Source organism: Schistocerca serialis, chromosome 5 (genome assembly GCF_023864345.2).
Source record: "Schistocerca serialis cubense isolate TAMUIC-IGC-003099 chromosome 5, iqSchSeri2.2, whole genome shotgun sequence".
Classification (NCBI taxonomy): Eukaryota; Metazoa; Arthropoda; class Insecta; order Orthoptera; family Acrididae; genus Schistocerca; species Schistocerca serialis.
Window position 1 is genome coordinate 667,883,239 of NC_064642.1, and position 13,362 is coordinate 667,896,600.

At 43.0% G+C, this 13,362-nt stretch overlaps 1 protein-coding gene across 1 annotated transcript in view; it reads left to right on the forward strand.

Moving 5' to 3' along the window:
* Positions 1-13,362, forward strand: part of LOC126482171 (synaptogenesis protein syg-2-like) — a 422,853-nt gene that overhangs the window by 161,186 nt on the left and 248,305 nt on the right. Inside the window, exon 2 of the mRNA XM_050106149.1 lies at positions 1,995-2,124. Coding sequence (XP_049962106.1) covers positions 1,995-2,124 — 130 coding nt within the window. The remainder of the gene's footprint in view (positions 1-1,994; positions 2,125-13,362) is intronic.

Consider the following 13,362-nt stretch of genomic DNA (forward strand, 5'->3'; position numbering starts at 1 on the left):
CTCCAACACACGACGTACATAAATTGTGGCTACAGTGTTCTCTTATGTTTATAGATGAAACACCAGAAACATTTTCTTGGTTTGATTCAATCACAACACCTTTCCGGTCCACTTATAAAAAAATACTCACATGTCGTCTTCGCACGGAACCTATAAACATATTATTCTGATTTTTCTGTGCTTTAATCATTATTCATAATAAATTAAATCCCAAACGTGATATTAATCATTTTCGTACTCGATTTCGTAATGCCATTTTCCATCATTAGAGGATCAGGTATTGCCAGATTCTGCCCCGAGTGAACAACACCGTTAACTAAATTTCATCTGTTCATATAGCCTTTAATGCAGGATAACAAAATTTTACAATAAAGAGCACGTCTACTCACAGATGCCTACAAACATCCTCAGACGCTTCCATACGCACATAGTAATTCGTAGGAATTTTTAAATCTATAGTATAGCATTTTAAGCAGCAGTGAAATATATAAATATGAACATTTAGTAGGCATTGTACTAAACTAGAGTACAGAGTTTAGTTGTCGAGGGTGTGCTTAGTTGACTAGTCAGTCTATACTATATACAAAGATGTTACCGCCCTGCCAGTCCTATTTGGTGAAGGTCACGTTTTAACTTCTCGTGGGTGAAGCGGAGGAGGAATGTTATTTCGAGAAGACTCCTCTGTTACACACCCAAGCTCTCGCCGCTCATAATAGAATGTCGGGAATTATCTACAATTAGAAAGTACGAATAGTGTCGCCCCAAAGTTACTCTCATTTTTTATGGGAAGAGACGTGAATTCGACTTCTTTGTTGATTATTTGATCATTACGAGATGAATATGTTCCAAGAGTCGTACAGATAGAAAGTTATTATAGTAGCTGTCTAGACAATGGAGGAGAAAACTTGAATGTGTGTATAAGAACTGCTGCGTTATCCTTGGAGCAAAACCATAGTAGCAATATTCCACACATGTTGCTCTAAAAGGATTGTTTAAGAAATAGCGTAATGTATGGAATGCTGTGTAGAAGTTTGGATGCAGACAACGAGGTGTCTGCGTAGCCATTTTACGGAGTAGTGCATAGTGAATATCACATGGTTTCCAGGCTGCCCACAGCCGGCATGTGTGACCGAGCGGTTCTAGGCGCCTTAGTCTGGAACCGCGCGACCGCTACGGTCGCAGGTTCGAATTCTGCCTCGGGCGTGGATGTGTGTGATGTCCTTAGGTTAGTTAGGTGAAAGTAATTCTAAGCTCTAGGAGACTGATGACCTCAGATGTTAAGTCCTATAGTGCTCAGAGCCATTTGAACCAGACTGTCCTCCGTATTGTTTCATTTATGCTGAGGCCTACTGAATATTCGGTTCTGAGTCAAACAGATCTAAAATGAAGTCACATTATTGAGAAAATAAGTACACACTACTTTCTGGTTCATAACATCACATCGTAAACAGCAATCTCCAACACAGAGACTAGCATGTTGAGGATTGTGCCGCAGCCTTTACATACCCTGTTTCGAATGTCACCTTAGGCGGCTTAATTTCTTCAAATGAGGCTACATAACCGTGGGCAGTGTGATTCACACATGGCATATAGCTAGGGTGAGGAAGGTGCGATGTCCAAGCAGGGCCAGGAGCATCCGCCAAGCACGCTATTCAATGGGGGCTTTCCAGTCAAACAACGACGCACATCCCAGTGTATTCTGTGTCGGGTCTCACAACGTGTTGGAGTGTGTCTCGCAAAATACGAACATATAAAAATGAAATGAAATTCTAATATGCCGATTCATCCTACCACAGCCGATGACAACAGCATTCTCTCAGATAATGCGGTCTGCAAACAATTACCATTCTTCCGGGAATGTTTGTATTATGTGTATAATAATTAGAAATTTTAATTACTGTTAACAAAAACAGGCGCAATATATTGGCAGTTACAAGCAGCTCAGCCAATATGTTATTCGAGACTGCAGCATGTGAATGTGTCTTTGTCTACAGGTCGAGTGAAGCAAGTGCGAGCAGTTATCAACGGAACGGCCCAACTTCCTTGCGACATGACGCCACCTACCCCCGGAGACTCCGTATTACTCGTCATCTGGTTCAAGAATGAGAAGACTGCCATTTACAGGTAAGAAAGATAACTATTTACAAAGTAAAATGAAAATCTAAATGACAATATGTGATAATAGTGACAGCTAGTGTAACGGTGGGTATCGAATTACCCTCCACCTTTTGACTAAACTTTAATTTTTACAGTTTACCAGAAGACATGGTGCTGTACTACTTAAAGTATACATATGATATTATAATGTCGTATGCAAACGATAACGAAAAATGATGCGTCCATTTATGGGAACAGACTTCTCTCAATTGTGATGTTGTATTGGAATTTGATACTCTTAGTTCAGAGATTTGATGTGTTTTGGTCTCAGCCTTTTTCAGAAATTAAGGCGACGGCTCCATATTCCGTCTCATTAGTATTTCTGTTGGTTCGATGTATTTCTCCGCGTCTGCCTGTCTGATGCTAACATTATCATCCTGTGCTACAATTTTGATCCCTAAATAAAGACTACACTCAAGAGTCACTATGGGATGTTTTGAACACTGTTGTTTCAGTCAGTCCCACCAGTTATATGTAGTGCCATGCTACTTCTTCGCGCATGAGGTACCGGTACAGATTTCCCACTAATCAGTCTCTTCCAATGGTAAGGGTTTTCCATACTTGTTTGAAATTCTATTCATTTCAGTAACTCTTAATTTCGAATCGAACCTTATCTGTCCATTTCATTTTTAATATGCCAATATATTTAAATTATTTCCAATTTATTGTTCACTTGGAGGACGTCTATTTTTATTTCGTATCAATATTTTAATAGTGTACGAATAGTGTCGAGTAGATTACGCGTTTGTCTTGAGGCCACCAACTCTGACGTTTTCCATACTTCACATATTTAGTCCTTCACTGAGAAACTGTTTCACAACTCTGATTCTAAATTTTGGCGTTAAACCACGTTCAGCTACTCATAATAATCTTGACTTACCTGTGATACAAATGATCTGGTTGAATCTTATACCATTTTGTAGATACTTTTTGCAAATAACTGAAGAAGAATTGTAATTATAGGAACGCTCTGAGCACTATAAAGCCGTTACGAGGGAACTACGATGATATTCAACACCAAGTGGACGATATGGTTCATTAATTTGCAAATACCGTCACCTCATTGGCGCTTGATTATTTTATGCAGTTAAGTGTTACAATGCAATGGCGTTTTATCGACTAATTTCAATATTTTATCTCCTTGTAATACTTTATGGTGATTTTTTTATTATATAGGTTGAATATTAATAAAACCGACAATCTGTAGAAACAGCATTCAGACTGGAAACGAAGGAAGAATGGTCCTATGAACGTGTGTCCGGAAACGTATCGTTGCCACGGCAGATGGCGCTAACGAATGACACTTCCCCGGACTACGTGCCGTGTGTTTCTTGGGTGTTGCAGACTGTGTGACTGACGCAGCGTACTGTAAGCTGCAGAATGGTCCGGTATTTCTAGCCGATACGGTGTTTGGTACGGCCAAGCAGATCGAAACACACAGGAGACAGCACAGCCATACCAAAACAAGTTCCCTCAAAGACACCAACCGTATCACAAAACTTTTCGATCCATTTTTGGGCATTTGTGTGATTATGGGTCCCCTCAGACCGACGAACGTGCAGGGATGCGGCTGGCTGTGCGTACGCCAGATTTCGAGTACCGGGTTCTACAGGCTATTAAAACGAACCGTAGTACAAGCTCCAGGCAAAGTACGCTCATATACAGCGTGATCCATTGATCGTGATCGAGCCAAATATCTTACTAAATAGCCGTCAAAAGAAAGAACTACAAAGAACGAAACCTGTCTAGCTTGAAGGGGGGAACCAAATGGCGCTATAGTTGGCCCGCTAGATGGCGCTGCCATAGGTCAAACGGATATCGACTGCGTTTTTTAAAAATAGGAACCCCATTTTTATTACATATTCGCCTAGTACGTAAAGAAATAAAATTGTTTTAGTTGAGCCCATTTTTCGCTTTGTGATGGATGGCGTTGTAATAGCCACAAACATATGCCTCACAATTTTAGACGAACGGTTGGTAACAGGTAGGCTTTTTAAATTAAAATATATAACGTAGGTAGTTTTGAACATTTTATTTCGGATGTTCCAATGTGATACATGTACCTTTGTGAACTTATCATTTCTGAGAACGCATGCTGTTACAGCGTGATTACCTGTAAATACCACTTTAATGCAATAAATGCTCAAAATGGTGTCTGTCAACCTCAATGCATTTGGCATTCCTCTCAACAGCGAATGGTCCGCCTTCCACAATGTTCGTACATGCACTGACAATGCGCTGACGTATGTTGTCAGGCGTTGTCGGTGGGTCACGATAGCAAATTTCCTTCAACTTTCCCCACAGAAAGAAATCCGGGGACGTCAGATCCGGTGAACGTGCGGGCCATGGTATTTTCCTTCAACGACCAATCCACCTGTCATGAAATACGCTATTCAATAGCGCTTCAACCGCATGCGAGCTATGTGCCGGACATCCATCGTGTTGAAAGTACATCGCCATTCTGTCATGCAGTGAAACATCTTGTAGTAACATCGGTAGAACGTTACGCAGGAAATCAGCATGCATTGCACCATTGAGACTACCATCGATAAAATGGGGGCCAATTATCCTTCCTCCCATAATGCCGCACCATACATTAACCCGCCAAGGTCTCTGATGTTCCACTTGTCGCAGTCATCGTGGATTTTCTGTTGCCCAATAGTGCATATTATGCCGGTTTACGTTACCGCTGATGGTGAATGACGCTTCGTCGATAAACAGAACGCGTGCAAAAAATCTGTCATCGTCCCGTGATTCCTCTTGTGCCCAGTGGCAGAACAGTCGTCGCCATGCAATTCCTGGTGCATAGAAATATCGTACGGGTGCAACTGATGTTGATGTAGCATTCTCAACACCGACGTTTTTGAAATTCCCGCTTCTCGCGCAATTTTTTCAAATGGTTCAAATGGCTCTGAGCACTATGGGACTTAACTTCTGAGGTGATCAGTCCTCTAGAAGTTAGAACTACTTAAACCTAACTAACCTAAGGACATCACACACACCAATGCCCGAGGCAGGACTCGAACCTGCGACCGTAGCGGTCGTGCGGTTCCAGACTGTAGCGCCTAGAACCGCTCGGCCACACCGACCGGCTGCGCAATTTGTCTGCTACTGATGTGCCGTTTAGCCGCTACAGCAACTAAAACACCTACTTCGGCATCATCATTTGTTGCAGGTCGTGGCTGACGTTTCACATGAGGCTGAACACTTCCTGTTTCCTTAAGTAACGTAAATATCCGACGAACGGTCAGGACACTTGGATCATGTCATCCAGGATACCGAGCAGCATACATGCCCGTTGGGCATTTTGATCACAATAGCCATACATCAACATGATATCGACCTTTTCCGTAATTGGTAAATGGTCAATTTTAAGACGGGTAATGTATCACGAAGCAAATACCGTCCGCACTGACGGAATGTTACTTGATACCACGTACTTATACGTTTGTGACTATTACAGCGCCCTCTATAACAAATGGAAAAAGTAGTCCAATTAAAACATTCTTATTTCTTGACGTACTACACGAATATGTAATAAAAATGGTGGTTGCTATTTACAAAAAAAACAAAAAAAACCGCTGTTGATATCCGTTTGACCTATGGCTGCGCCGTCTAGCGGGCCAACCATAGCGCCATCTGGTTTCCCCCTTCAAGCAAGACGAGTTTCGTTCTTTGTACGTTTTTCGTTTGATGCTTATTTCGTGAGATATTTGGCCCTGTCACTATCAATGAACCACCCTCTATATCGTGCATAACAAACGCTACTATCCCTGCTACCATGGAGACCACTCTGAACATCTGTTGTAACGCGGATGCGATGCAGCTCTGTACTGTGTTACGGGAATATTTGTTGTTGTTGCACGCATACCAGCCATTTGTGGACACGATCATGTTCATAGAAACTTTTTTCCTCCACTTATACCCAGGAATCCATCCCTGCAGTTTGTCCGTTTTCTTTAACGTTCACTCTGTATAGTTGCTACATTTATGATCAGTCTAATCTTTCGTAAAACTCAAGAATTTGGTACCCTCAATCATTTCGTTGGCAATACTTATTGACAAATTTCTACTATAAGCAGTTCCATATGTTTCAGTGGCACGAAGCTGCAATCCAGTTTCAGTAATTTCTGAACCCAGAATATTTTCTCTACCCAGACGGAGGCATGGACTCTGGACGCTAAACGCACAACGTACGTCATTCGTAGCTGTTTGCTACTGGATAACGCGCTGCAACAGCATCCGCATATTTACGTTCTCCAGTAAATATCACTCTCGTGTGTCAGCGCTTAACATTCTCGATCAACAGATTTCGCTGCCCGTCGATTTATGCTTTAGGATACGGCCACATATAATGACGCAGTAACATCTGGAATCGATAGCCTGCAGCTCTGTTCATGCAGTCCTAGCGATTAGCATTAAATCGCAACGAACAAATACCGTTTAAAATTGACAGGCAGTTTGTCCATTTGGAAAATTACGTGTTACTTTTTTCACGAACTCTGGCATAAGGGAATAATAAATGAGCTTGTCTATCTACTGATGAAGTAAATTTGAACTTTAATATTAATCATTGGATGTTATATGAAAACGTATTTGTATACTGGCAGGTCACTGCACCTACGTTCAAACACCACATATATTTTATGTCTGGAAACATTTTGAGGACAGAGATAACCTATCACAAATATAAGTAGCTGAGTACCTGGCGCGCGTGGTTACATATTTATTAGTGCATCTCCTCCATCCTCCTCTCAGCCTCTCTGTCAATCTCCTCAGTCCCCTATCCATGTCCATTTATTACTCCCCTCCTCTCTTTGTTCGTCTCCACTGCCCTCGCTCTTTATCTGTTTGTTACTTTTCCCTCTGTAAATCTCTTCCTCCCTCTTCTCTCTGTCCATCTCTTCCTCAACTCCCTATCCCTCCGCCCCTTCTCCCTCCATCTAGCTTTCTCCTCTCCGTTTCTCTCTCCATCTTCTTCTCCTTCTTTCTGCCCAATCTCCTCTTTTCTTCCTGTGTCCATTTCCCCCTCTCACTGTCCATGTCTATTTCCTCCACCCGAATATTTGTGTCCATCTCCTTCTCCTCCCATCCTGTTTGCCCATCTCCCACTCCCATAGAAGTTTGCTCGTTCTTTCCACCGCAGTATATGTTTCCAGGCAGCATACAGTACCTGTACCACGTCTGGCTAAAAACGATTGACTTGTTTTAGGAGGAGCTTTTCACACGCTCTTTGGCCACACACGCACGTATCACACACACAGTGATAGGCAAAATAATGTGAAAACTTGGGAAAGGTTTATTAATAAGGGTTTGGGCCCCCATTTCCCCATAATACAGCTGTCATTTTTCTTGGAAAATAAAAATTGTATAGCCTCATAAACGGGTATTCATTGGACGAATATATTATACTAAAACTGACATGTGATTACATTCACGCAGTTTGGTGCATAGATCCTGAGAAATCAGTACCCAGAACAACCATTTCTGGCTGTAATAAAGGCCTTGATACGCCTGGGCATTGAGTCAAACAGAGCCTGGATGGCGTGTACGGTACAGTTGCCCATGCAGCTTCAACACGATTCCAGAGTTCATCAAGAGTAGTGACTGGCGCATTGTGACGAGCCAGTTGCTCGGCCACCATTAACCAGATGTTTTCAGTTGGTGAGACATGTGAAGAATGTGCTGGCCAGGGCAGCAGTCGAACATTTTCTGTATCCAGAAAGGCCCGTATCCTGCTGAAATGTACAGTTTCGCATGGATCGAATGAAGGGTAGAGCCACGGGTCGTAACACACCTGAAATGAAACGCCCACTGTTCAATGTGCCGTCAATGCGAACAAGATGTGACCGAGACGTGTAACCAATGGCACCCCATACCATCACGCCGGGTGATACGCCAGTATGGCGATGACGAATACACGCCTCCAATGTGCGTTCACCGCGATGTAGCCAAACACGGAAGTGACCATCATGATCCTGTAATCAGGACCTGGGTTCATCCAAAAAAATGACGCTTTGCCATTGGTGTACCCAGGTTCGTCGTTGAGTACACCATCGCAGGCGCTCCTGTCTGTGATGCAGCGTCAAGGGCAACAGCAGTCATGGTCTCCAAGCCGATAGTTCATGCCGCTGCAAACGTCGTCGAACTGTTCGTGCAGATGGTGGTTGTGTTGCAAACGTCCCCATCTGTTGAGTCAGGGATCGAGACGTGGCTGCACGATCCGTTACAGCGATGCGAATAAGATGCCTGTCATCTCGACTGCTAGTGATACAAGCCCGTTGGGATCCATCACGGCGTTCCGTATTACCCTCCTGAACCCACCGATTCCATATTCTGCTAACAGTCATTGGATGTCGACCATCGCGGTCAGCTATGTCGCGATACGATAAACCGCAATCGCGATAGGCTACAATCCTACCTTTATCAAAGTTGGAAACGTGATGGTACGCATTTCTCCTCCTTGCACAAGGCATCACAACAACGTTTCACAGGGCAACGTCGGTCAACTGCTGTTTGTGTATGAGAAATCGGTTGGAAACTTCCCTCGTGTCAGCACGTTGTAGATGTCGCCACCGGCGCCAACCTTGTGCGAATGCTCTAAAAAGCTAATCATTTGCATATCATAGCATCGTCTTCCTGTCAGTTAAATTTCGCGTCTGTAGCACGTCATCTTCGTGGTATAGCAATTTTAATGGCCAGTAGTTTAAATCCTGTAGTTACGAGGGAGATGGAAATCTGCTCCGGAGTCTGCGCTCCAATACGGCCCTCAAGGTTTCGATAATGTTCAAGTACGGGGATCGACCTGGCCGGGGAAGACACTGCAGTTCAGTTGCGTGCTACTCACACCACGATTGTACTGTCCTGGCTGTGTCAATGGGTGCATTATCACTTGGGAATTACATTTGTATCATGGGGGGCACCTGATAACCTAAAATGTTGACATAACCGTCGCCTGTAACATGGCTTTTGAGTGTAATCATGGGACCAGCGAAATACCATGATATGACCGCCCACACCATCACACTTCCACCTCCATGCTTATTCGTTTGAATCAAGTAATCAGGATTGCAGGCACCTTTCGGCGCTCTCCAGACTTAAATCCTGCCCGATGTTGGAAATAACGAAAACGTTGTCTCGTCGGACCATATGACGTGTCTCCACTGATCATCGGGCCAGGATTTATGCTCCTGACACCATGTTTTACGCTTCTTTCCTTTGGTTGTCGTCACTAATGGTTTCGGTATACCAGATCGTCCATGAATATTCGCTTTATGGAGTTCTCGGCGGACATTGTCGATAGACACGGCGTCTCTAAGATGGCTATTGAGCTCTGCAGTCGCTTTAGCCGCCACAATTTAGTGTTGTTTTGACACAATTCGTCTTAGCGTGCGACGATATTTGCCATTTAGTTATGATTTGCGCCCACTATTCCTTTTACACGATGATGCGTTTTCTTGTTTTGTGTAGGCTGTCATAACTGCTGAAACAGTTGCTCCTGAAACATTCAATAAGTTGGCTGTCTTGGTTACTGATCCTCCAGCTAATCGGGCCCTCTCACTCTGCCTCTTTGGAACTCTGTTAGGTCTTTCATTGCACGCCGACCTCGGCCTCTGAATGCCAATACAGAGTGTGCACTACCCGTAAACAACCTGCACCGATGTCTAGTCCGTACTGAACACGCACAGCCCAGCGTGACACGTGCGTTACCCGCATTGTTGGCCGTCAAACACGACCATGCCATTACTACCACTGTTCACATTATTTTTCCTTATCACCTGTACTCCATATATATTTAACATATTGCGTACATATTTCACCTGTATCTCTAGTGAATTTCGCCCTGCAATTTTGTTTACAAGGTCCGCAATGTTTGTGACATACTCCTGACCTATGTGCCAATGAAATAATTTTGCAAATACGTCCAGTGGTACACGAGGAAACTGTGTGCGAAATGCGTTGGGAACAGAGTTGTTAGGAAAGACATAATAACTTGAAAGGTCGTGCATGATTAGGCAGTTTTACTGCATGAACAGCGAAAATATAGCAAGTGGTAAATATTTTTTGTTTGTCATATTTTGGTGTGTGTGGGGGGTTAGCGAGGAAAAGTCTCCTTAAGGTTTGAAAGTAAGTATAAAGTTTGTAACAAATCACTTGGTGCTCTCATTCTCAAATATTGAATAAATACAGTATGGCTATTTGCACGTCATAAGCTATGTTTCCTTTCCATCCTCACCCCATCCCTACGAGAAGTAAGTCGTTCTTACTCCCACAGCCCTTCCTTCCAGACAGTAAATGATATGTGTGCCAAGGTTGGTTGAAATCGATTCAGCGGTTTCGGAGGATATGTGGAACATACATACACTTCTATAATGTATGTGGATATCTGAGTTCTCTAAACGTAGAGAAATGGCCTATGTCAGACTTCGTCTGGTCATATGAAGACAGGTATCAGGTGCCAAGGTGAAATTGTGGGCGTGGTACAAAACGACGACCGGCCACACTCGTGTGACATCATCGACCGTTCGACTACTTTGCGAAAAGTCGAGTTTTCGTAGAAACGTGGATGTTTTGTGAGGTAGAATGATTATAATATTTATCAGCGATTAATCATAATTTGACATAAGTTAATTCTTTGTAGTGTGAGAACGTTTTCCGCTTAACATTGGTAGACTCACCAAATGCGGTCATATGTCGGCAATATTGCTGGGAACTGTTGCCCGGCAACGTTTGCGCAGTACGTTTCCGGATCAACAGTGTTTGCAGGGGGCACGGTATTGCCGCGAAATGGACGAATGCGAGCTACCCAAAGTCAAATGCGGCTCTCCTACTTTTGCAACCCACAAGAAAAAGTTAGCAAGAGAAAGAGAAATCGGAGTTCGTGGATGCGTTCTTTCTTAAGTAAGCAAACTGCTTCCGAAACTTTAAATCGTTAAATGGTGCTGGATGCTCACCCGTCACAATGCTGAAATTCTTTCTCGAATTTGTCGTAAAAGCAGTTAGACGGTGCACTGTTAATAGTATACCATTTTTGCATTTAGATGCGATCTCAGTCTTCTTTTCTAGCCAGGGTAATTCATGCTGAAGTTTGATGTATTACGTCAAATCACACTTCTTATCGACAAGCCACTTGGTACCAGACATTTGTGACAGTCAAATGTATTTGGTAATGTCACGTGAACCGCCAGTGCACTGAGAAAACTATGACCCTCATATACGAATTACGATAATAATTATTATACCTGAACAATAAGGTATAAAAAGATCTTTTTTTATTCTCCTCTTCCTCTCGAACAGGCCATGAGGCCAAACGGTACCGACCGGCCGCCGTGTCATTCTCACCCCATAGGCGTCATTGGATGCGGATATATAGGGGCATGAGGTTAGCACACCGCTCTCCCGGACGTATGTCAGTTTCCGAGACCGGAGCCGTTACTTCTTGATCAAATAGCTCGTCAGTTTGCCACACAAGGGCTGAGTGCACCCCGCTTGCCAACAACGCTCGGCAGACCGTATTGTCACCCATCCATGTGCTATCCCAGCCCGACAGCGCTTAACATCGGTGATCTGAGGGGAATTCGTGTTACCAGTGCGGAGAGGCCGTTGGCAAGGTATACCAAGATAACAATAAAAAACGATTGTGGGCATGCTGCTAGGCATGGACATGGAAACACATGTAATGAAACCTGAAATAAAAAAAAGTAGAAGTCTGAAACTACGTAAAGTAGAATTATAGTTCACCGCTGCAGATATTCAACTGAGACGGTAGCAGCGAGAATGTTCTTTCTCAGAGTGCGGTCCTTGTGAACAGTGTCCCAGGAGCAATGTTCAGTATTCAGGGATGTGACACGAACAGTCATTCGAAGCAAAAACATTCAGTGAAGACGAGCTGTAAAATGCGTATCTCAAGAACTTTGATCACTTATTAATCTTCCATAGTGTGAAACAAATCTCTTCTACTGCAAGCTCTTTGCTTTCCACATATTGGGACGAGGTGTTATGGAACAAAACCAAAAAAACTGTAAATATTGGTTATACAATGCATACTTTAAGATTAATGAGCACTTTTTCAGTAGATTTGTTTCAAAGTAGTGGAGACGGGCACATGGTCATTGCTCTTAACACATGGATTTTAGAGCCCATGTTTAATGGACTTTTTCTGTTTTACTAACACCTCTCAAAATATTTAAAGCAAAGAATTTATAGTAAATAGATTTGTTTCACGTAGCGAAGACGAACATTTCCTCATACTTCTTAAGGTAATTATTTTAGAGCCCATCTTTACGACACTTTTTTAGTTCGAATGATAGGTTCGTCATATCCCTGGATGTTGACCATTCGCCCTGGGACATCTTGTGTATTACTTTCTATGTTCCATAACTCTGGCCGTAGACGTACAAATCCGACATATTTGTCCACTTCAACATTCGTGCAGTAAACATATTTAGCGCATCTACATTAGCGCACCATCTTTCGAACTGAAACTAAATAACGTTCCACCGCTCTGATTGCGTGACTTGACAGTGCTGCACTATCGGTGACAGAAAGAGGAATAGAGGGTGAGAGTGAGAGGAGAGCATTTAAAGAAAAGTCCCGTCCATACGGAAATATTCTCCACCTTTGTTGCAATACACTGGCCACATATCGGCCATACCTCGGCAAGTAACAGCACAACCTTTTTAAATAAAAAATATTGCAAGAAGATACAGCTGTTGGGTTGTGTATTGCAATCAGCTTGCTGCAAAGTTGATGGCAGCACTATGGCGACAACATTTTGCCTTAAATTAAGGCCCGTGCGAACGCACCTCAAGAAACACTGTCACCGATTTTCAGTTATCAAAAATTCATACTCCTTACACGCAGATGTATTCAAAACACATGGTATGTTGTTTTACATGCAGGTTGCTCTGAGACACAGGTTAAGACGAGACTGGACAATGTCTGAAACCATACTGCAGTAGCTTGAAAGAAAAAGCTGCGCTGCGCCGTAAATTTCTAATTTAATTTGTGCATCAAGACGCGTTTCTCTTTAAAGTGCAGCATGCAAAGCGCGTTTTTTTAATAAACTACTGGAAATTAAATACAGTTGCTGCGAAACCGGCCATTGCAAGAAACTCGACATACGTGCGGTGTAAGAGACATAAGGCGCTCTTTCTGTAGTCTTTCAGCACCTATCTGAAATTTCGTTTCTGCGTTGTATGCTGG